Raw genomic sequence first — 22,970 nt, forward strand, 5'->3', positions numbered from 1 at the left:
TCAGGGGGGGGGTCCGGACCCCCCCGAGGCTGCAGCCCACAAAAGGGGGGGGGTGGGGCGTGGAGAGAAGGGCGCCCCCCTCCCTGGAAGCGATGTGCGCCTGCTCCGGGGCAGACATGTCATCGCGAGGAAAAAGAAAAAGTTCGCGCGGCCCAGGTAACAGTGGACCAGGCACAAACCTCCACCGTCCCGGATTCGCCTCTCAGGCAGACCAAGGATGGGCGACGGCTTCGGCTATCCCCTCTCCTTGAAATCCCTGCGCCTGTGCAGTGGCGGCGTGCCGTCCTCCCACCGCCCACCCCCCTCCCATCCCTCCCTTGGGCTCGTAGACGTAGTCGGCGCCCCCAGAGAGAGAGAGAGATTACGGCGTGAAAGGGGTACGTAACTGTCAATGTTCAAACCGACCTCTGTCGAGCCTGAGCTCAGGCAGGGGCTGTAAGGTAGTGGGGGGGAAAGGCCTTCCCTGGGTCTGTCTCTCACACCCTCACTGTCGTCGTTGCGAGGTTCTTGTCGTGCGTGGGAGTTTTATGCTAACATTATTTCGCGTGTGTCGAACCTGTGAGAGAGGTTGTCGTTTTCTCGTGCTCCTCAAGAAGGTGTCTGCGAGCTCGAGCGAGCGTGCGAGGCTTGGGCACCAGCCCCTCTGGTACTCTATGGCAAGATGCGCGGCGCTGCTGTCTCTCACAGCAGTGGCGAATGGATTCATAGCCACGCCGCTTTTGGACCGGTTGATGCTCACCGGGCACTGGATATCAAACGCAACCGGCCCTTCTGATTGGGTTGTTGCGTGTCCGCCCTATGCGCCCAGAACTTGGAGCAGCGCACCACAGGTCAATTCGCTCAGCATGGCTGTTGACGACGATGGCGGTGTCCTTGCGACTGCGTGCCACGCGCAGTTTGCGGGTGGCTGGGGCTGCGACGACCTCGCAAATGCAGAACTGTTCTTGGAGAGTGGATTTGTGGCTGCGTTTCCGCACAAGAACATGCACATCACAGGCACATTCTCGTCGAATGGGGAAGAGATCAAGATGAAAATGCAGGGCAAGTATCAGGATACAACAAAGACAACCGTGATCGTGAAGTTCGGTTCGCTTCACAAAGTTTCAGCAACACCACAAATTTGCCTACGTGGCAGGATGGATCCTTGTTTGCCAGGCCTGACTAGTCTGGTTGGGATGACTTCCGGCAGCAAGGGTGGCGGAGAGAAGCGCGGGCGTGTAGCTCGCGGGCGCGCGGCTCGTGTAAGCTTACGAGGCGGCGGCGCGGCAGCTGAGGCGGCTGCGGCGAGGCGGCGGCTGCGCACTACCACGGCCTCAAGCGTAAACGCGAGTAGATGTGTCTCCTCTGGGCCGAGCACACGACAGCATGCGCGCCCTCTCTGTCTGTCTAGTAGGTTGTACTGCTCGGATGTCGCCCCGAATTGTGAAGAGTGAACAAGATCAAGAAACAGTCGTAACGAAAACGATTTCCTTACAAGATTTCCTTACATTTCGTCGCAAGGAGCCACCACCAAGGAGTGTGGGTGCCCCAAATACAGCAAAGCACAGAACCACACGAAGCACGAGGCGAGCCGGATGTCATAGGCCAAACCTCGGCTAGGCTGTGAGCTCCTGTTTACGTGAAGAGTCTTAGACTATAAAGAAGAGTGATCGGAAGTCAGCGCGGACGCGGACCAGTTGGACAAACATGTTGATGTTGGGTCAAACGAGGCATACGTTTCGGCATCGAGACTGAGACGTGCCTGTCCTCCGTCAGCGAGATGCAATCCGTCTCGCGCGGCCTGTCCAACTTCAGCCGCGCCTCCGACCAGAGCATTCGTTGCGAGAGCCCGTACCATGTCCCAATGCTGGTGAACGGCCACAAGTCACAGGGCCCGCTCGTCCATGCGACCGGCAAAGGCTGGGTCAAAGAGCACAAGGGACAGTATTATGACGCGCTCCATGTCAAGAACGGAATCGTCAAAATTTGTCTCGTCGAAAGCCAGGACGGCATTGCGCCGCCGACCAAGAGAATCATCTTCAACTTCGCCAAAGAGGTCGGCAGCCCGAGCGCCGTCGACCGCACCGACTACGGCACAGCCTCCGGCAGCGCCCGGGGCTTCGCCCAGCACCACTCGCAACAGCTCTCGCGCGCCGCCGTCTGTGGCGACGCGCAAAACATCAACAACGCTGCTCGCGCTGAGGTCGCACGCCAAGCCGAGTTATATGCCAATGGCATGCGATCAAGAATCGGCTCACGCGCCTCTACTTGCATACGCTCACCCATAGAATTGTCACCGCCAGTGAGTGCGAGATAGGGCTAGCTGCTGGCGGCTAGCCCCTGAGGAGAGTGACCAGAGACACCTCACATGACCCCACACACGGTCTAGTCCGGCCTCGCGGTCGGCGGAGATTGCTAGAGGACGAGCAAGCCTGCTCTAGCCTCACGCGTTCTCCCCTGTCGTCTGTTGTGTTGTTGTGCCCTTGTTTGTTCTCTTGGCACCTTGGAGTGCTGGGGGGGGCGACAGGGAGGATGTGGCCTTGAGTTATGTGTACGCCAACTCAGGGTGTGTGGCAGCCAGCTGGCTGCGTGTCTTGTGAGCTTGTTTGTGTCTGTGTGTCGTTCCGTGCGTGTCGTCATCATCTGTCCCGCGTCCACCCATACCGCGTTGGTGTCCAGTCCGAGCCCGACTGTTGTTCATCTTTCTACATACATACATGCAACATGCGTGTCGCGCACTCATTCATGACCGGTCTCAATGTCCCACCCCCCTACGCGCGGGCCTTCTAGGCCCGCGGGTAGTCTCACCCCATCCCCAGGGCCTCCAGGGCTCGCACCTCAACCTCTCACAGACCAGCGCACAGCGCCATAGGAGATATTTTCTTCTCAATAACAAGGGAGGAGCGGGGCGGACTACGGGGATCGGCTTCTTACACAGCCCTTCCCTGCAGCGAGCCCCCCTCCAACCCACCCGCGCTAGGTCTCGGGGGACGCAGGGGTCACACCCGACGACCTCGGGAACTAGCCGGGGCAGTCGGAGAAGGGGCAACTCCGTGCACTGACGGTCGTCGGCCGTCAGAAAACACGCCTCCGTGGCTTGGGTTACACCAATCCTCGCTACCCAACGCGGCCAAAGGATATCCTTCTCAATAACAAGGCTGTGAACGCTACCCAACGCGGCCACTCTCAGGTGTGCGGCTCATGTCAGTACAGACTGCTCTGCTAGCATGGCTTCGTTGATGGAAGTGCAGCACCATGGTGGACGTGCATGACGATGCCTGCCTGCGCCAAGTTGCGAGCGATCTGACGGAATGCAGCTACGCTGTGCTGGACGGCTTTCTCGGTGATCGTGCGGCCACCCTCCTTCGGGAGCGCTGCCTCAACATAGGGCGCTCCACCGCCTCGCCCAGCGGCTTCGAGGTGCTGACTTCGAAGCTCAGCACGCTCGTCGCTAGTCTTGGCAAGTGCGGAGCGGATGAGCTGGCGGGAATTTCGCTCTCATCGTGTGCTCTGTCGTGCTTGAGGGCCGGAGGCGGCCAAGGCAAGCACGTCGACCTCCCAGGTCGACATCCCGGGCGGCTCTCTGTCGTCTACTACCTCCAGGAAGATAGCTGGGACGCGGCTTCCAACAGCGGTCGCCTGCGCATATACAAATCGAGCAGCGGGACCGAGGCGCTTGCGTGCGATGAAGCGGGCGCAGATCCAGACGTGGTCGCTGTCGAAGGCGCACTCGCGGACATCGCGCCCATCCGAGATCGGCTGGTGCTCTTCTTCTCCGACGACCGCTGCCCTCACGCGGTGTCACCGTTGGACGCGGCCTCTGGAGCTCGATACGCCGCGGTCGTTTTCTGCCAAGCGCATGGGAGCTACGAGCGCGGTGGCGAGGAGGAAGACGTCGTCTACGACTGGGAGGCGGAGCCGCTGCGGCTGTCGGAATCGTGCGAGCCCACGGACACGGCTGCTTACTCGTCGCCCATCGACGAGCGCTTGTGTATGCTCGAAGAGATCTACGAGGCGCTGGGGCCGACGGCTACAAACTTTAGTGGGCTGGGCAGCGCGGAACTGGCGCTGCTGAGCTCCAAGGAGCACGGCGGCGAAGGGGCGCACGTCTATGGAGACACCGAGGGCGAGCTGGTGGCGCATCTGTTTGGGGAGATGCGGCCGGCGGTAGGCGCTGCGGAGGAGGACGTCGTAATCTGCGACCTCGGCTCTGGCAACGGCAAGCTCCTCCTGCAGCTGGCGCTGCTGACGCCCGCGACAAGGCTGGCAGGTGTGGAGCTGTCCGCCACCCGGCACGCGCAGGCGACGGCTGCGCTCGCCCAGGCGGCCGAGCGGCAGGTCCTCTCCCCAGCGCGCGCCCGGAGCATCGAGCTCAGCTGTGGGAGCATGCTCGATCACGCCGCGCTGTGTGATGGCACGCAGTGCTTCTGCTACTCCCTTGCCCTGGACACGCCCTTCATGGAGGCGCTTGAGGCTCACCTCGCCCGCACGCTGCCAATGGGGGCGCTCGTTCTGCTCCGCGGCAAGCGCTTTCCGGGCGGCACGTGGGCTGAGCCGGGCACGGGCGCATCGCGGCGAGGGATGCAGCCCGTGCTCGAGACGCGCATCGTCAATCGTATGCACCAGTTCTACGGTTACCGCATAGCCGATGCTGGCGCCGCGCCGCCTGACGGCGCCGCGGACGCCGCAGCCGAGCTGCGGCTGCTCGAGCTGGAGCAACGTAGCGCTCCGCTCGCTGCCGCAACGTCACGCGAGTTCGTGCGATCCTTCTTTGCGCCGACAGAGCCTGATGTCCATGAGCTTCCTCCTTTGTTTTAATCCGTGGTGTCAAAGTGCGCGCCAGTCCCGTGCCCAGTGTCGTGCGAGGGAGTTGGGTTGTAAAATTCTCTTTTCAGGCGCGCCAGTCCCGTGCCTAGTGTCGTGCGAGGGAGTTGGGTTGTAAAATTCTTTTCAGGCGCGCCAGTCCCCCGTGCCTAGTGTCGTGCGAGGGATTCAATGATAAAATTCTGCTCCTGTGGTGCGGGCGACGGCTTCTGAGGAAGCCGTCGCCCGCGCCTCGCCTGTCGCGTGAATCGTGTCGTGCGACCGCCTTGGTTCTAAAATTCTTTTCCTGTTCGAGTCGTTCGGTGGGTTTGGGAAGGGGGTCGGCGAGATCCTCTGGGGGGCGGCGAACGTGCTGCAGAACAAGTTGACGCGGGCCCATTACCTCGATGAGGTAGAGGACAGATGGCTGAGGGACGCATTGGGGCGACGCCGACTCGCGTTATCATAGTTGAGACACTTGCAGGCATCGTACGACGGCGCCACCGGAACGCCCTCCTTGCGCCGGACGACACGCCGGACGTGCGAGTTGACACGATCTACAACGAGGCGCGCCGAGCTCTAATCCGGACTTACGCCCACGCACACCCGCCGCCGAGCTATCGACGAGGAAAAGGCGATCCCCGCCTCCGAATCCCGGGCTGGCAGCCGTCGCCAGGGGAGGGGCCCGTTGCGGAGTGGGAGACGGAGTGGCTCGCCTCAGGTTTCTTTTCCAGCGAAGGCGAGTGCGCGCTCCCCGAGACGCTCAAATCTGTCCGAGGGGTGGCGGCAAACGGCTGCGCGGTGAGCACAGTCGCACTCCTCTGTGTAGCGCCTCAGGGTGAAGGGGGGGCATGCCGGGTCAAGCTGAGACTAATGGTAGAGGCACCAGGGGTCGTTCTTCGCCCACAGCAGCAACTGGCAGAGCAGGCGCAACGACGCCCGCCCGACTGGGTGGCATACACAGACGGGTCGGAGGACCTAGGGAAAGCAGGGTGGGCCTATGCAGTACTCATCGGGGGCGACGCCATCGGCGATGAGGGCGCGTCGCTGACGAGCGAGGGCTACGGGCCAGGAGTTGTCACTTCGGCGGCGCACACCCAGCCTACCTCGGCGCGCGAAAGCATACCAACAACACGGCGGAACTAACCGCCCTAGCCGAGCTCCTCCGGGCTCTCCTATCCTCGTCACCGCAACAAGCGGGATCACGCGGAGTAGTGCGGACCGATAGCGAGTACGCGGCGGCATGCATGATGGGACGGGTGACCCCCAAAACGAACAGACAGCTGGCGGAGCGCCTTCGTTCCCTCTGGCGACGCCTTCGCGCCAATCACACCGTGACGTGGAGGCATGTGGCGGGTCACAGCGGCAACAAATGGAACGACTACGTCGACGAGCTAGCAGCTCGCGGCAGGCAGGGCGACAGAGGCTCAAACGCTGCCGAGTGGGCGGACGACACCATCCCGACGGACACTCCCGACGAGGAAAGCAACGCGGAGGGAAGCGACAGCAGTACCAGTGGACACGGAGCAACAGGCAGCGCCCAGGACTCGGAGAGAAATGATGATAGCGACGCCAACGGTGGACCTGCTACACCAACGGCTACAGCCCCAGCCAGCCCTGACAGCCACCCCTCGCCCGCCACCGACCCTAAAGCCGCACCCGTCGCTAACCCTCGCCGTTCCCCCCGAGTTCGAACGATATGGTCCGAGTATGTGCCGAGCGAGCAGGCGAGCGGGGAGCACGATGCGTAATTGCCCTCGATGTTGACCCTCCCCCACCACCACTCTCCCCGGACGACGCCGCTCTCGCATCTGCTATGGTCTCGCTCTCGATACACAACACGCTCGCCGACTTGGCAACAAGGGTTGACTCCATCGCGCTAAGCGACGAACCTGCCCCCGCCCCTCGGGGCGGGGGGCCCCGCCCCCCCCGGGGGGCCCTTTGGGGCCCCTCCAGGGGGCGAACCCTCCGGGGAGGCCGGCTTTCCCCGTGCCGGTTCTCCCCAACCAACCCCGCCGGCAGCGCGAGCTGCCGGCCACATTGAGCGGTTCGTCCGCGTCGCGCACTCGTCCCAACCGGGGGCCGCAGACTCGTTCTGCGCGCCAACGGCTGGTGACGCTGTGTTGCCCTTGAGCTAGTCCTTCCCCGGTCGCCTAGCCTCTGCGCTGTCTGGCGAACGCCTGTATGCCATGCGCGCGGACCACGCTTGCGTGGATACGTGGCTGGCAGGCTGACCCGTGTGCGGGGTAACCCGCGCACGGGGAAGCTTCACGGGTTCGAGTCGTCAAACATTAAGCAGCGGAGGTGTGCCGAGGGGGACCGGGAGGCGGTAAGTCGTCGTTGCCCGGCGCTGCTTGCAGCACCATGGCGATGACGCCAAGAGGTTCCTCTTTTCCGCGCCCCCCCCGCAAGGCGCGCGATACACGCTCGTTTACCCACGAAAAGACGAGGCCGAGGGGGGGGGCGTCAAGTATGTTACATCATATGAAGCCTGGAGAGCAGCTCCTCTGCTGCTCACACACTCTGCACAGTTGGCATAGCATCCGCTCGCTGGTAGCGTGCTTTTACCTCACACCCACGTCTCACAGTGTGCCCCGGCAGTCGCCGAGCAGTGTCGCTCACACAAGCCGCAGCACTCAAGTGACTGAGGGCCAGTGAGGGCGAGCCCATCGCTGTCACAGCTGTGCGGCTGCCACTGGTGTGAACGGTGACTCGAAGATGTAGGAACCTATGCACATCTCGGTCAACGCCTCTGCTCGCGGCGCGAGCGTCGTCCCCCCTTCGGCCTCGCACCGCCTGCCTACTCCCGCTCGCAGGTACAGCCGCTGCCATTGAGGAGGGCGCGAGACGCGTCCGCTGCTGCCCATTCCCCACCCTTGTCCCGCGCGCGACCGCCCTCCCTCTCTTCTGGCAAGAGAGCGACCCGCTCTCGCTTGCTCGCCAATCGCCGCCCGGCTCCAGTCCGAGCGCCGAGGACGCGAGCGAGCGTGCCGGCGGCCCCACCTTCTTGCCTCTCTGCAGGAATTCGTTCGATCAACATGCTCAAACTCGAGTTCGCGCCGGCCGCCGGTGACAAGCTCGTGCTCAAGCTCTCTCCTCCGCCGCCGCTTGCTGACAAGCAGGTGTGCGTTAATTTGCAGTGGCTGGGTGAGGGGTATGCACGCGCGCGCCGCTGCAACGCACGCAACGCTGCGTCTTCCCTGCAAGACTACCCTCTCGCGTTCTGTGGCTGACAGGCGTCTCTGGCGGACAACACGACCGTCATCGACTCTGGCGGAGGCAACGCCGTCGGCATCGGTCGGCGAGGGCGGGAAAGCCAAGGCCAAGAAGACGGAAGAGTTCAGCGAGGAGCTCTTGGCGCTCAGCATGGGCGACCTGGAGCGCCTCGTCGGTGCCAGACTTCTCGTCGTGTACCTAAAGCAGCACCTCGGCTACCTCGCCGTCAAGAAGTCTGGCACGCAGCAGGAGATGCTCATGCGCCTCATCACCGCCATGCGAGCGCGTGGCATCACGATGAAGCGCCAAAACGCAGACATGTCTCAGGACTTTCGGGGAACCCTCTATGGCCCCGACGGTGAGAAGCTGTTTGAGGCTGCGCATGTGCCCAAGGTCGCGCGCTACTGAGAGAGAGAGAGAGAGAGAGAGAGAGAGAGAGAGAGAGAGAGAGAGAGAGAGAGAGAGAGAAGTGCCAATATACCCGTATAACCCCGCGCTATCGCCGTCCCAAACTGTCCCTTTTCCCGGCCGGGGCGGGGCGCGCGCGGGGCATGGCGCGGGGCGGCGGGTGTGCGGGACGTCTGTGGGCCCCCGAGTGCGCTTTAGCTTGTTGTTCTAACATAACACAGCAGTCAACAAAAACAGTCGTCCGGGTAAACAAACAATTGATGGCGATCTGAATCAGCCAATCATGGCGAGCATCTGCGAGACGAGGCTCCTGTCGGCTGCCTCCTCACTATCGAGCACGGTGAGCAGCTCCTCCTCAGACACCGACGAGAGCGCGGGCGGCGACGCGGCTCGACACCGCTTGCGCTGGTGGCGGATGGCTCCCTCCCGCACGACGGCGCTGCGTGCGCTGCTCGTGCTGCTCGAGCTCCGGCGCACCATCTCCGGCTGCGCCTGCGGCGGCTCGTCGAGGGCCTCGGCCGCCCCGGTCTCAGAGACCGAGGGCGACTCGCTGCCGTGCGAGTAGGTAGCGGAGTCCGCGAGCGCCCGCTTGCGCCGGCCGAGGCAGCCGCCGCTCTCGAACTGGAAGATGCCCCGTCCGTCCGCCCCGGCGGGGACGTCGACGCCCACGTAGATGAGAGCGTCGCAGCCGCTCGCGGCATCCTTGACGCGGACGAGGCGGACGACGTACCGGTGCGGAACGACCACCGACTCGTCCGGCGCCTCTTCCATCGGGACGCCCAGAGAGGAGAGGCCATGCACGTAGCTGCTGGAACGCTTCATCGAGAGCATCAGCACCTCGTCGGCCTCAGCTTGGGCCACCTCGCTTGTCGAGTCGACCGGCGACAGCGGCGCATGCAGCACTCGAGCCATGGCCCGTAGCATAGGCGTGCGCTCTTCGTCGCTATCCACCAGCCGCCATAGCATGCGTGCCAGCACGTGGGCGATCGAGGCGTGCTCCAGGTCGTTCTCCTTGTCGACGCCGCGGTTGGCGACGTACTCGGTCATGGCAGGGTTGAACGTGTTCCAGACTCGGCCGCCAGATACGACGCCCACGTGGACGAGGCAGTGAGAGTTGAAGAGGTCGGAGACGACGGCAGGCATGCTGGACACTGCGGCCGGTACGACAGTCGAGTCCTTGACCGCCACCTCCGCGTGCGTGAAGCCGAGCCGGCCTGCGGTTTGCAGCGCAAAGTTGGCCAGGCTGGAGCAGCTCCGCACTCCTGCGACGTCGAGCGTGACGTTGAGCGCTGTCCGCAGCAGGGAGCGGTCGTAGAAGATCCCAGAGACGGCGTACGTCAAGAAGTTGGTCGAGAGAGAAGCGAAAGAGACGAAGGCCTTGCCGAGGCCGATACTTCGAGTCGCGAGACCCTCGGATGAGTCCGCAGACAGCTTATGAGGCACCGTCAAGCACCGGTAAAGGAACTCAGGCGCAGACACGCTGGGGAAGGTGACACATGAGCCTTCGACCGTGCCCGCCAGCGGCGGCGGAACACCGCGCACGCCACGGTGGGCCGGATCCGTCGACGGTTGCCACCCGACCAGCTTGCCATCGGCTTGCTCACGGACGGTGATGCGCGACATCGAGCTAGGAGACGTGGACTCGCCCTTGCTCCAAACAAGCGCCCTTGGACGTCCACACTTTTGTATATAGAGAGAGAGAGAGATTTTTAGCAATTTTGTTATATATACGAAAAGGAGGGCTACACGAGGCCCTCTACGCTGGGGTGCCGGCGCCCTACTGGGCGCCCCCCACTCCCTTCCCCTTAGAGCCCCCCATCCCGCTTACCCCCCCCCGCGGTCCCTCGCGGCCGCGCGACGCCGCACCAATGGCGCGCTGTGCCTCGTCCGCGAGCGCCGTCCAGAGCTGCACCGACAGTCGCTGCAGCGCAAACGGCATCCATTCGCGCGCCGACCACGATGTCTGGTCGTACTGCCACCACGTGAGCTTCCGGCCCGCCACCTCAGCCACCCGCATCAGCAGCTCCTCCACCCCCGCGCTCATTGCGCCGAACTCCTCGAAGAGCAGCGCCTCCACGCGGCACTTCCCCTCTGCGTCCGTGTACTGGCCCTTGACAGCCTCGACCGTCCCGGTCCCCGTCCGCGGGTCCCACATCCCCACCCTCCCGCCCCTGTCCCCGCCCTCCACGCCCAGAACCGTCTCGCGGGCGCGTGGCAGCGTGTTGCCGCAAGCGACGAACGCCCCCATGCGCCCCACCCCCGAGGGGTCCGACGGCACACCGGCAAAGATCTTCGTGTCGTCCACACTTCCGCGCGCGCAGTGGCAAAAAAGTAATTCGAGGTTAGCGGCCCAACATAATTCGCAGCTATCAACACAGCAGTCAACAAACAAACAAATCTCTCAGCAGTCAACAACAAAAACCGGGGACACTAGATAGCGATCGTGAACAGCCACGGCTCAGCCAATCATGGTCTCGATAGCCGTGGCTGTTCAGCCAATCACGATCTCGATTGTGAGGAGGCAGCCGACAGGAGCTTCGTCTCGCAGATCGTGAACAGCCAAGGCTCGACACCGCTTACGCTGGTAGCAGATGGCATATGGCTGCTCGAGACCGCGTATTCAACCCTGCACAGCTCGCACCTGACGCCTGACTCAGTGACTGCAGCTAAAAACATACAATTTTAAACACCACACGCGATCTCGCCCCGTTGAGATGTCGTCACGTTTGTTAATGAGATGCCCACGCAGCAAGGGGAGCTAGGATGCTCGTGCCATTGGATGCTCTCGGGTCTGCATCCTAGCTCGGTCGCCAACAGCCACGAGCCAGCCCCACGATGGTCAGCATCTGCGCGAGGACCTCTGGTCTCGATGAGGCCATCTGAGGACCTCCGACGAGGTGAGGACCTCTGCACTTGTGAGGACCTTTCCGCTTCCAGCTTGACCACATCTTCCAGTCCAGCACGCGGCGACGGCGACGGCGACATGGATTGAGGCGGCAAAGGTGAGATCGGCGGCGGGGATGGCGAGACGGAGGAAGGCAGCGGCGACGGCGACACGGACGGAGGCGGCGAAGGCGACACGGACGGAGGCGGCGAAGGCGACACGGACGGAGGCGGCGACGGCGACACGGACGGAGGCGGCGAAGGCGACACGGACGGAGGCGGCGAAGGCGACACGGACGGATCCGAGGCGGCGACGGCGACACGGACGGCGGAGCGGCGACAGCGACACGGAAGAAGGCGACGGCGAGACCGACGGCGGCAGCGGCGAGGGCGGCGGCGACGGCGGAGGAGAGAGCGGCGGAGAGGGCGGTGGAGAAGGCCGCGGGGAGGGTGGCGGAGAGGGCGGTGGAGGCGAGGGCGGCGGCGACGGCGGAGGAGAGCGCGGAGGCGACAGTGGCGGAGAGGGCGGCGAGGAGGGTGGCGAACTCGCATTAATTCACCTGCGGGAACCGGGACGGCGGGGAGGTGGCGGGACCGAATCGTACCGCGGGCCGCCGGGCAGCGGCCATACCCGCTCGGGGGAGGCAGGGCTCAGAATCGGTTTCAGGCCACAAGGCCGGTGAGTTGGGCGTGACCGTCATCTAGAACGCGCCCGCTCGCTCGCGAAGTCGGTCTGCGGAAGGTAACGACGATTCGGCTAGCTGGGCGTCTGCGGAGGCAACGGGCGGGCTGGCGATCCGCAACGAGGCCTGTTTGTCGCGGTCGGACAGGCACCCGTCGCATCTGTGGACAGGTGTGACGACGGCAGTGACGAGATTGCGGCGCAGCCGCGCACGGGGTCCCGCCGTCAGCGGCCACACAGGCAAGAGCGGCACATCATGAGTCGGGGGGGTGTCGGGGCACGACGAGGGTTGCTTCGGCTGGCGCTCGGAGGCCACCAGGCGGCCCCATTTGCGTCCGGCAGGTGCCTGCCGCACGACTGCCGCACGCTATTACGTGCAGAGCACCGAATAGACGCCTTGCCCAAAAAAAATTGGCACGTCAGTTTTAGGAATGGTGTTGCTAAATCTCTGTTTTCTTTCTTTCTTTCTGCTAAATCTCTCTCTCAAAATCTCTCTCTCTCTCTTTCTGGATAGACAAATGATGTATGTTGTTTTTTTGTTTGAGTTGCTTGGTGTGTCTCGCGCCTTTGAGAGAGATTTTTAGCAATACCAAACAACTCTAACACTCACACGTCATTTGGGGCCTGGAGCCCTGTTCACGCGCGCGCGAGACGTGCAGACAGGGTTGCCAGGTGAGAGCGAATGGCGCGGTTCACGCCTCGCACAACAGAGAGAGGTGGCCGGGGGTGTGTTAGTGCCAGTGCGCGCCAGTCCCGTGCCCAGTGTCAACAATATACCTACAGTGTCGTGCGAGGGAGTTTTGTTATGAAATTCTTTCGTCGTCGTTTTTGGTAAAATTCTTTTCGTCGAGGGAGTTGTAATATGTAAAATTCTTTTTACTCTCGTGAGGCTGTGAAAGCACGCCCAACCTAGCGGATTTGGGTACTTGCCCTCGGCAAAAAAGAAAGAAAGAAAACAGACAACCCAAGGGAAAGAAAGAAAACACACAACCCAAGGGAGGGATGGGAGAACGGCACGCCGCCACCACACAGGGATTTTAAGGAGAGGAGAGTGTGATGCGCTAGCCGTCGCCCACCCTGGGGAGTCTGCCTCTTCGTATCTCTTTTCGCAGTCTCTCGCCGCTTCTCGCTGCAACCTTCATGCCACCTCGCGGCTGTCCCACTCTCGTCGTTCTCTCCCTTGTCACTTCCTCCTCTGTCGCGTGGCAAGTGCGTCGGAGAGAAAATTCTTTTCGTCGCACGACCGTGCAGGCGGCGGGCACCACACTCCAACCGTTCGCCATATACGTATACTAGCTGAGGGGCTCGCTAAACGCTCGCCGAGCTCCATGCTGTGCAACACCACCTCCTCACTAATCGTCAGGGGCGCGGAGAGCGCAGTGCACTGCGGTGAGGCTGCGCCGCGGGGGCTCGCCCCCAGCTGCAGCCTGCACCGCGCTCAGAGCGGCGTAGGGGAGAGGGCGGTCGGTGTCGGCGGCGGCGAGGCGCGAGGCGGTGGCGGCGGTGGTGCGGGCGGCGGGATGACAGGGGAGGCGGCGGGATTGACAGGGGAGGCGGCGGCCACGAGCGGAGCGGCGCGAGAAGGGGGGGGGGCGGCGGCGAGGCGCCGGTGAGCGAGGCGCCCGCGCCATCAGAGGGACGCGCCGCTGCGAGATGGAGGGCGGCGGTGACGGAGGCGAGGCGCGAGGCGGCGGCGGCGGCGGCGGCGGCGGCGGCGGCGGCGGCGAGAACGGCGGCACCGAGTCTCGGTGAGCGGCGGCGGGAGGAGGAGCAGCGGCGGCGCTCGCTCGCTGTTGACGGGAGCGCTTTTGAGCCTGGGAGCCCATGCCACTGCGACCGGCGTGCCCGGGAACGGAGATCGCGCGCGCGCCGCCACTCACGACGCGCGCGCGATCTTCGCGGAGTCGGGTCCCCAGAGGGAAGCGGTCTTCTCGGCCGACGTCCAGCGGCGCGCAAGGAAGCAGGCGCAGCGGAGGCGGCCTAGCACCGGCTCGGCGCCGGGCGGTTGCGCTGCCCGCGAGCCGCGTCCTGAGCCTCGGCAGCGCGCTGCGCGGCGCGGCGCTCGCGCTGCTGCGGTGCCGAGAGCGGCATGATGGATCGCCAGCTGAAGCTCCAGACTCCTCGGGTCCGCGAGTTCTGGGGGTCACGGGGATAAACGGCGGACGACGCGAGGCCCTTATATCTTTAGATGTGTGTGTGTTTGTATATGCCGCTCCCGCTTCTCGCGCCCCTCCTGCTGCGCGTCTGCGCCGACCCGAACTCGCATGCAATGGACTGCCCCAGGTTGCGGAAGCCATGCCTGCCTGAAGGAAGGGGGGCGGCCGTGCTGCTCCGCGAGTGGAATCACATCGTGTGGGACAAGCTGGCGTACGGCCCACCGTTGCCCGACAATAGCAAGCAGCTCATCCACGTTGGCTTCTTCGACACGCGGCCGAGTCCGAGCCTGTGGGAGATGGGCAAGGCCGCTGCGCTGTTCAACTCATCAGGCGTAGTGGTGCACGCGTTGCTAGCAGTCAAGCCAGTCGCTGCAGATGTGCCGTCAGGGATCCGTGTCACCATGATGAAGCTGACGAAGCGACTCGCGTGCATATACGACAACTTTGCGCACAACTCCCATGGGCCCGGCCCGGTGCACACCCACTCACGAGGGCCGCCTCGCTTGCCATCGTTCCGACGCAGCTCTTTCTACTATGCAGGCGTACCTCATCAAGACGCTATTGCCTTGGATCCTGCCACCCGAGGTGTCGATAGTGCTGTCCAGGGTCAATCGCGTGGATCTGAACGTTGCGCCTCGGTGGTGAGTCTGTAGGTGCCTAGGATCATCCTGCTTGACACTGACACTGTCGTCTTGCGCCCCATCATCAAGCTATGGTCGGTCTTTGAAAGCTTTGGCGACCGTGCGGTGATCGGCATCGCCAGGGAGCAAAGCAACCTCTACGAAAACATGGTGCGAGAGAGGGAGAGTCGCAGAGCGCACTTGGTCTACGAAGACATTCGCCTCCATCATCTCCCTCGCCTCCCTCCCAGGTTGGAAGAAACGGAGGCGTCCAGCTCATGAACCTCGTCGCTGCCCGCGCTTCCGCAACGTATGTGCGATACCTCGACCGGATAGCAGCTGGCCGCACCGGCTACTATGTCGGATACCTGGGAGACCAGACGGTCTATACCTTCATGGGTCGCGCGGCTCCCTGCCGAGGCTGCAAAAGCTATTTGTGGACATCGTGTCTCCAGATCTGGAGGCGATCTGCGCCGCGAAGGGGGTGGAGTGCGAGACGCCGGCGCCGACGCCTTGCCGCGACTTGCCCGCCGACCAGCGGGAGGCGTGCGCACAGAGCGAGATTGCGCAGTTTGGCGTCTGCAAGACGTGCGGCTGAGCGCCGGGCGAGGGGCGCGCGAGGCGCCACTCCATTGGCGTTGGCAGCAGGGAGGTGCCGGAGGACAGCCTCTGGTCAAGGGCCGAGATTTTTTCTCTTTGTCCTGGCGGAGGCACCACTTTTATTTTTTTGAGAAAGCCCACAACGAATTCTTTTTTTGAGCTATCTGAGCCTCCGGCGGGCTCCATGAGCAGCATTAGCTGCACCGCCCTCGCCATCGCCGCCGGCCTCTTCAACGGCTCCTACCCAATCTTTCTCAAGCGGCCCGCCGTGCTCGCCGCTCGCGTGCCTCCTCTCTTCTTCCAGTCGGCCAAGTCCAGCTGCTGCTGTCTCCTCGGCGCGTGCCTCGTGCTGCTGCGGCTGGCGCGCAGCGGCGAGCCCTTCCTCTTCACGTGGTGGGCCGTAGCCTCCGCCGCCGCCTGGATCCCCGCCGGGCTCTGCACCATCGCAGCCGTACCGAGGCTCGGAGTCGGGCCGGTGATGCTCACCTCGGCCGGCACCGGGACGCTCGCCTCCTTCCTCGCCGGCTCGATCGCGCTGGGTGAGCGGCTCAAGGTGCACACGCTCGACGGCGGCGGCACCTTCCTCCTCGCGCCCGCCTACCTCGCTGGCGTGCTGCTCGGCATGGCGGGTCTTCTAGGACACTTCTAGGAACCTTCTAGGAACCTTCTAGGCGTGCTGCTCGGCATGGCGGGTCTCATCTTTGCGCCTCGGCTCTCGCTGCAGCGCGCGAGGCAGCACCCCTCAGCGCCCCTCGTCCTCGCCGAGGAGGAGGGCGAGGCGGACAGCGAGGCGCTGCACAGCCCGCGCAGAGCAGACGCGGAGGGGTTGCCCGTGGTGCCGGGGAGGCCTATGGCGCGGAGTGACCAGTCCGGGGGGGTGCGAACGGCTAGCCCTGGCGCCGAGGGCCGAGGGAGGGCCTGAAGGTCCCTTGGTGGCGTTCATTTTTCTGTTGACGGCGAGCACTCTTTTCCTCGTAGGCTCCGAGACGTCGAGCGAAGACGGCGGCCGCGACGACCCGAATCGCGCCCTCCTTGGCGGGGTGAGGTCCTTCTGGGAGCCTTCTAGGAACCTTCTAGGAACCTTCTAGGCGCCCTCTCTTCGCGTGGCGAGGCACGGCACGGCAGCGGCTACTCTCGCGGCGTGCGGAGCGGCGGCGGCGGCAGCGGCGCTGAAATTGCCGCCCTTTGACCGCAATGGGTAGGGACCGCCCAGGAACCTTCTAGGAGCCTTCTAGGCGCTCCTCTGCCGCCCTTTGACCGCGTTGGGTACGCGCTGGCGGCCGCCGCCGGCGTCTTCGCCTCTGTCCAGTACGTGATGGTCACGCATACCTTCCAGGAACCTTCTAGGAACCTTCTAGGAACCTTCTAGGAACCTTCTAGGTACGTGATGGTCACGCTGGCACAGCGGCATCTGCCGCCCAAGGCGCCGGAGCTCGTGGACTTGCTCCTTTGGGGGCGGTCCTAGGAACCTCCTAGGAACCTTCTAGGAACCTTCTAGGAAGCTTCTAGGAAGCTTCTAGGCGCCGGAGCTCGAGCCACTAGGCTCGTGGACTTGCTCCTTTGGACTCGGCGCGATCGCCATCACCGCCGCTCTTTCCGCCGCTGCGTCGGCGACCGGCATGTTCGGCGGCGCTGCTCCAACGAGTCTTCTCCTTCTATCCTGACGGCATTTCTTTTTAGGCGCGGCAGGCGCGGCGGCGCCGCTCCAACGGGTCGGTTTCGGCATTGGATTTCTTTTGTTAGGCGACCGGAATGTGCGGCGGCGCGCCGTTGCCGCCCCCCCGGAGGAGCGAGGTGCTCCTCTTCCCATCTCTCGCCATCTCTCGCCATCTCTCGCCATCTCTCGCCATCTCTCGCGCACGAGGTGCTTCGCGCGGCGGTGCTGCCTGGTCTGGGCGCAGGCCTCTGCTGGACGGCGGGCAACTTGCTGTCGACGCTCGCCGTCGAGCTGGGCGGCAACGCGGTGACGGTGGCTCAGTTCCAGGCGCCGCCCGCCGCCCACCGCCCACCGCCACCCCCCCCCCCACTTGTGGATGGACGGCGCGAGACACGCGCGAGACGAGGAAGAGATGCCGACCGTGACGCTCCAGGCGAGGGGAAGGGGGAGCTGGAGAGAGGGGGAGGGAGGGGGAGGGAGAGAAGAGAGAGAGAGAGAGACAGAGAGAGACAGAGAGAGACAGAGAGAGACAGAGAGAGACAGAGAGAGACAGAGAGAGACAGAGAGAGACAGAGAGAGACGGAGAGAGAGACACACACACACAGAGAGAGAGAGAGAGAGAGCCGGGGAGCGTGACACGATTGCGGCACGGGCAGGCCTCCAATCTCGTCACCTCTGGCGCGTGGAGCCTCCTCTTCTACCGCGAGTTCTCGGGCCGCGCTGCCGCTGTGTGGGCTGCGGCGGCGGCCTTCACGATGGCCATGGTCGTGCTGCTCGGCTTCGAGAAGGTGAAGGAATGACAGGGCTCAGGGGGCGAAGCGCGAAGGAGACCGATCTATGTATGAACTATCATCTATGAGCGCACAAGTGTTTCTGTGGAAGCGAAAACGGCGTTGTATAATGATTAATGTATGGCACAGGACAGCGTCCCCGTTTCTTTTTTCGGGCCACCAATTACCTGGTCAAGGACGACACACTTGTCTTGAGCGCCCCCACCGGCTGTGGTGTGTGGTCTGTGGACGCTGCTTCGCTGGAGAGCCCGCGTGCCGCGTGCAAAATCTGCAAAGGCTGGGGCCTGTGGCGCCTGGGCCCGCGCCACCACCAGTCACCAGCCCTAGCCCCTACCACTCCGACTCGCCCCGCCGTGCGTGTTGCATTGTTAGCATTGTCTTGTGTCGTGTCTCTCGCACAAAGGCTATCCAAGGCTCGCCTGGGCTGACACATGACACAAGGCCAGTCAGGCTCGGACTGGAGTCTGGACACCAACGCAGTATGGGAAGGTCTAGAAAGGAGCCCCACGACACCGTTGTCCAGAGCTTCCTCTCACGTGTGCGGGAGTTCCTGGTCGGGAGGGAGGGGCAGGCTGCTCACCCACGAGCCACGTGCAGTATCGAATCGTGCACCGGGCCAGTGCTTCCTTGCACTTTGTTACAGAGACTTTGAATGCCGTGGGGCTCCTTCCTGCCCGTGTGTGTCCGGGTGTGGAGATGCGAGGGTCGCCCCCCCTTGCCCCACCACTTTGTGTTTTAGAGTTACCTTACCTCACACACACACACAACACTCAACACAATCTCTCTCTCACACACACACACACACGGACCAGTTCCGCGAGCGCTCGTCAGCGGGTGGTGTGCGGTTCTTGCCGTAGTTCCTCTTCGTTCGGTGCCTAGCTAGCCCCGGCGCCGTGTGTCGGACGCCTGCGTGTCACGAGTGCGAGCCGCTCGCGGTTCGTACGCCCGCTTGCGGGTTCGAGTGTCGGGCCATCCCGCTTGCGGGATGGCTTAGCGCAGCGGACTCAAAAAGAATTCTGCGCGCCCGCACGCTGGCACAAAAAATCCCTGTGTGGTGGCGGCGTGCCGTCCTCCCATCCCTCCCTTGGGTTGTCCGTTTTCTTTCTGGCACAAAAAAGAAAACAACCGAACATGTAAAACACGCGCCCGCATCCCTCTCTTGGCTTGGCTCTTTTCTTTCTTTCTTTTCCGACAGCCGAGGGGAAGGTCGCTAGTGGAGAGAGATCGACAATGGAGAAGGTGTACGTGCGTGCGCCCCGAGTTTATTTTCATAGCGTGTTGGGTTTGGGGGGGGGGGGGGGGAGGGGGGGGACTTTCCGAGATCGTACTCCACCTCATACGTACAACCTCGGCGCGATCTCGTTTCTCATAGCGGCGATATCTCCCGGCGCCCGCCATGGTTTCGCCTATCGTTAACCCAACAGACGTTCGGCGTTTCGGCCCCTTATCCGGGAATCGACTGCGAGAAAGCTCGTCTCCCCCGGTCCCCCGGTGCTATAGTTTGCGCGCTGGTGGTGCTCAGCCCAGTGCGCCACCCACACGCAGCCACACCTCACGCCCGCTCCACGCGGAAGGCGGCAGTACGGTCCTTGGCCCTGCAGGTGCCGCCGCAGGAGTCGGACCGATCCTGGAGTCCGACGCTGGGATGGCAGCGCCCAGCAACTGGGGCACCACGCCTCAGCAGGCGGTCACCGCGTCGAGCGGCATGGTTGAGCCTGGCGATGCCCTCGGCATCTACCCCCAGCAGGGCGTGCTGCGTGACGCCAGCACCGAGTGCTGGGGGGGGCTCCTCACAGTAGAGAGGTGTCCGTTTTTATTAATTTATTTATCTATACATTTTAGCCCCAACTCTTGCCGCTCTCTCTTCTGTGTCGGGTTTGTGACGAGGGGTGAGGGGGGCGGATTGAAGATCCCTCACACCAAGATCGTGCAGGGCGGGGACACATGACCCTAAATCCCATCTCGTCTCAGAGTTTGACCGTTTTATTTATTTATTTATTTATAGCCGCGGCGACCCCCGCGACCCCCCGCTCAGAGTCTCCGCGACACGAGCCCACCTCCAAAGATCGCCCCCGGGTGCAGCGAGCTGGAGATAGCCGTTTAGACAAGAAAGACACCTCATTGGAGGGGACCTGCTCCTCTTTTCACCCATCTCACTTTGAGGTGAACGTTTTTTTTGCGTGTGTTTACCCCCGAGTGGGGGGCTCGGCAAACTCATTATTAGAGCGCCGGCATCGACTCACTACGCCGCATCGCACGTCCAACGGCTCAGGGGGCCTCGCTCTCGTTGACGTTGTGCGGCTCTGTGCAATTCTACTGCATCCTTGGCCTTTGGAGACGACGGCTTTTTGCATTCGTTGCGAAAAAAGAAAGAAAGAAAACATGGTGCGATTTTCTTAGTGCCAGTGCGCGCCAGTCCCGTGCCCAGTGTTGTGCCAGCCCGGGCAAAATTTGGAGCACTTGGAGTGCGGTGTTCAAATTCTTCTTCACCTCAATCGCGCTGCCCCCCTTTTGGCTCACACACACACACATCATGGTGAAGGGCGGTCGCGGTGGCGGTTCCAAGAAGAAGGCGCAGAGCAAGTCGGCCAAGGCAGGACTCACCTTTCCGGTCGCGCGGATCGGGCGGGCGCTCCGCACCATGCGCCTCGCGAAGCGCTATGGCCTTCGAGTGCTAGATGCAACGATATCCACGCTCCGATTAGCACTCAAGACAAAGGTCGTATACACGCCTTGGCCTGTAGTCGCAGCACTCGTTCTCGCGCGGTGCTTTCCTGCACGGCATCGTTCCCCCAGCCCCACATCCTAATCCAGGCGCGGGCGGACCTGTCTACCTCACCGCCGTCATCGAGTACATGGCTGCCGAGGTGCTCGAGCTCGCGGGCAATGCCTGTCGCGACAACAAGAAGAAGCGCGTCACGCCGCGCCACCTCGTCCTCGCGGTCCGCAACGACGAGGAGCTCAACAAGTTCCTCGGCGGCGTCACCATTGCCTCGGGCGGCGTCCTCCCCAACATCCACTCGGTGCTCCTGCCCAAGAAGTCGAAGGTCGCCGGCAAGGGCGCCTCGCAGGAGTTCTGAAGTTCCGCCGCATCCACCGTCCCTCCGCGCGCCGCCCCCCTCCCTCCCTACCTACCGGACCTTCTCGGCGGGGGAGCAGGGGCCCTGGGGGCAGGGGTGGGGTGCTGGGGTCGTGGCGCGACGATCTACCATATATGTCTCGCAAGACCATGGCGTGGTGGTGGTGGTAGGGGTTTGGAGACTGTATTGTTTTCTCGTTCCTGAGCTGCCTTCGATGTTAATATGAAACAAGAAGGGACACACACATGACGCCCGCCGCACCTTACGCTCTAGCCTCTCGCTCTACGCCAGAGATACCACACGTCACACACCGCGCACCGACTCACCGCAGTGGCCAGTGCGTCCGCACCGCGCGCGACCCCGCGCGCGCCCGCACTGGCCGCCCCCGTACCCCGCGCGCACACGCGGCACGTGCACGCCCACCGAGGCCCACCGGCCACCGCGCCCCGCCTAGGTCGTAGGCGTGGGAAAGAGATGAGGAGATGGAACAGCCCGAGAGCAGGCGGAAATCGCTTCCAGGGAGGGGGCCGCCGTTGTGAGAACAACTCATGCTAGGGCGGGGGTCGGACCAAACCAAGCGCCTTCCCCTCCTCCTAGGGCGGGGGTTCCCCCCTGCTATGCGCCTGGCCCGACCACTGGCCCCGGGGGGGGTCGTGGCCGAGGACCCCCCCAGAGACTCGTGGTCAGGCCACGCGCATCGCACGAGCCAAACGCCGCGCCCGAAGTACAGCAGCGAGGTCAGCTTCGTAAACGTCGCCGAGGAGGCAAAGCTGAATCTCGCCACAGCGGCCGCGGGCGAGCGGGGCGTGTGCGCGCCACGAGCCGCCGCGCCGGCCCCTTCGCCCAGGCGCCTCCTCCGCTGCTCGCTGCAAGAGAGCTGCTCGTCGTCGAGATGCTCGGTTTTTGGAAGCCCCTGGGCCTCGCCACAGGTCTCTCTGGCTCTGCGCTCGGCCCCGGGCGTCGCGCCGTGGCGGCGCCAGCAGGTGGGCTCCAGCGCCGCCCCGCGCGAGCGTACGCGCGGCGGCGACGCCTCCGCACCACCCCCTCCGCCGCCCGGCCGAGCGAGGGAGCACGAGAACGAAGAGAGACATGCTGTCCGATTCTGATCACCAGTTTCTTTTTCACTTGCTGCCGCTTGCCGGTGGGTCCTTTGCTCGATTGGCCATGCGGTCCGACGACGGAGTCTTCATCGCGTACCTGCACCGGCGTGCTCAGCTGGTAGACATCGTGGACGACGAGTGGGCCCAGGACGTCCTCGGCCAGGACGACTTCGACCTCCCCGCCAGCGAACTCGACTCGGACAACGACGAGGTCCGCAGCGTGCCACAGGTGACAGCAGCCTCCAAAATACTCTCCCGTGTCTAGACGCGCGCCGACACGCTCCGCTGCGCAGCCGCGTGAACTCCCTCCCGCCGCCGGTCGGCTGACTATCCACCTCGCACCGCCGCGCCTCGCAGCGCAAGAGTGACGAGAAGTGGGTGGAGCTGTGCCTCGACGAGTTCCAGGTGATGCGGGCGGTGCCGCGCCGGTGGGACTTGTAGCACCTCCAGCTCATGCGGAGGCGCCAGCTCTACAGCTGCAGCGAGGACCACGAACCGCAAGTCGCGCACATGCACATGCACATGCACATGTGTACATGTCACCGCGGTGTAAGCAGTAAGGGGCGCCACTGGCTTTTTCCGGAAACTTGGGGCCTTGTCTTTATGGCATACTTCGAAACGACTGCGTCGCGGCCACGCGCGCGCAACAACACGCGAGCGGTAGATGTGGCGCCGCAGAGCAGCGGCAGCTCCCCCCAGCTCCCCAGCTCGACCGACCTGAGTCCTGACCGAGCAGTCTCTCGCGCCGGTGCGGACGCCGCGCCGCTAGGAGAGGGCGAGAACCGTGCTCACGCGGAGGCAGGCCCTGCGTATCGGGCGCTACACTGGTTGCGCGGCGCTGGAGCAGCGGAGTCGGCGAGAAGCACTACTTTCCGTCGAAGAATGTGTCGAGGAAGGTCGGTGGCGGCTCGGCGATCTTATCCCTCTTCTCAGCCAGCGTCTCGAACAGCTGCATGATGTGCGACTCTCCCTGGCGGGAGAGGGGGGGGGGGGGG

The 22,970-nt window shown here is 63.7% G+C and overlaps 8 protein-coding genes across 8 annotated transcripts in view; 6 read left to right on the plus strand and 2 right to left on the minus strand.

Annotated features, from left to right (window-relative positions):
• Window positions 1–1,759: 1,759 nt before the first annotated feature.
• Window positions 1,760–4,797, plus strand: EMIHUDRAFT_111340 (hypothetical protein; the record flags this gene model as incomplete). The annotated part of the gene is made up of 2 exons (XM_005786483.1): window positions 1,760–2,182; window positions 3,400–4,797. The coding sequence occupies 2 exons, from the start codon at window positions 1,760–1,762 to the stop codon at window positions 4,795–4,797; spliced, it is 1,821 nt and encodes a 606-aa protein (XP_005786540.1).
• A 1,232-nt stretch (window positions 4,798–6,029) lies between these two features.
• On the plus strand, window positions 6,030–6,533 carry EMIHUDRAFT_228744 (hypothetical protein; the record flags this gene model as incomplete). Its single annotated transcript, XM_005786484.1, has 2 exons — window positions 6,030–6,360; window positions 6,472–6,533. 2 exons carry the CDS (start codon window positions 6,030–6,032, stop codon window positions 6,531–6,533), a joined length of 393 nt encoding a protein of 130 aa, XP_005786541.1.
• A 2,062-nt stretch (window positions 6,534–8,595) lies between these two features.
• Window positions 8,596–10,076, minus strand: EMIHUDRAFT_441323 (hypothetical protein). The gene has a single exon (XM_005786485.1). The coding sequence runs from the start codon at window positions 10,027–10,029 to the stop codon at window positions 8,680–8,682; it is 1,350 nt and encodes a 449-aa protein (XP_005786542.1). The 5' UTR covers window positions 10,030–10,076; the 3' UTR covers window positions 8,596–8,679.
• Window positions 10,077–13,427: 3,351 nt separating this feature from the next.
• Window positions 13,428–14,046, plus strand: EMIHUDRAFT_363562 (hypothetical protein; the record flags this gene model as incomplete). The annotated part of the gene is made up of 2 exons (XM_005786486.1): window positions 13,428–13,691; window positions 13,796–14,046. A coding segment is annotated over exon 2 (251 nt), but the record flags the coding sequence as incomplete, so codon positions are not given.
• A 113-nt stretch (window positions 14,047–14,159) lies between these two features.
• Window positions 14,160–17,804, plus strand: EMIHUDRAFT_111342 (hypothetical protein; the record flags this gene model as incomplete). Its single annotated transcript, XM_005786487.1, has 11 exons — window positions 14,160–14,600; window positions 14,668–14,712; window positions 14,781–14,918; window positions 14,999–15,130; window positions 15,178–15,335; window positions 15,540–15,976; window positions 16,019–16,182; window positions 16,326–16,387; window positions 16,572–16,665; window positions 17,212–17,316; window positions 17,661–17,804. 11 exons carry the CDS (start codon window positions 14,160–14,162, stop codon window positions 17,802–17,804), a joined length of 1,920 nt encoding a protein of 639 aa, XP_005786544.1.
• A 2,524-nt stretch (window positions 17,805–20,328) lies between these two features.
• EMIHUDRAFT_363565 (putative histone H2A) lies at window positions 20,329–21,094 on the plus strand (the record flags this gene model as incomplete). The annotated part of the gene is made up of 3 exons (XM_005786488.1): window positions 20,329–20,458; window positions 20,610–21,038; window positions 21,059–21,094. The coding sequence occupies 2 exons, from the start codon at window positions 20,329–20,331 to the stop codon at window positions 20,873–20,875; spliced, it is 396 nt and encodes a 131-aa protein (XP_005786545.1). The 3' UTR covers window positions 20,876–21,038; window positions 21,059–21,094.
• Window positions 21,095–21,964: 870 nt separating this feature from the next.
• On the plus strand, window positions 21,965–22,416 carry EMIHUDRAFT_228753 (hypothetical protein; the record flags this gene model as incomplete). The annotated part of the gene is made up of 2 exons (XM_005786489.1): window positions 21,965–22,186; window positions 22,333–22,416. 2 exons carry the CDS (start codon window positions 21,965–21,967, stop codon window positions 22,414–22,416), a joined length of 306 nt encoding a protein of 101 aa, XP_005786546.1.
• A 162-nt stretch (window positions 22,417–22,578) lies between these two features.
• EMIHUDRAFT_441325 (hypothetical protein) overlaps window positions 22,579–22,970 on the minus strand; it is a 2,390-nt gene continuing 1,998 nt past the window's right edge. The window contains exon 3 of the mRNA XM_005786490.1: window positions 22,579–22,962. Within this exon, the coding sequence (XP_005786547.1) occupies window positions 22,795–22,962 (168 nt within the window). The 3' untranslated portion in view covers window positions 22,579–22,794. The remainder of the gene's footprint in view (window positions 22,963–22,970) is intronic.

Source organism: Emiliania huxleyi, assembly GCF_000372725.1.
Source record: "Emiliania huxleyi CCMP1516 chromosome Unknown EMIHUscaffold_150, whole genome shotgun sequence".
Lineage (NCBI taxonomy): Eukaryota > Haptophyta > Isochrysidales > Noelaerhabdaceae > Emiliania > Emiliania huxleyi.

Bases quoted from the DNA above. Each gene is read 5' to 3' on its own strand.
- EMIHUDRAFT_441323 (XM_005786485.1), bottom strand. From the start codon at position 10,029: ATGTCGCGCATCACCGTCCGTGAGCAAGCCGATGGCAAGCTGGTCGGG.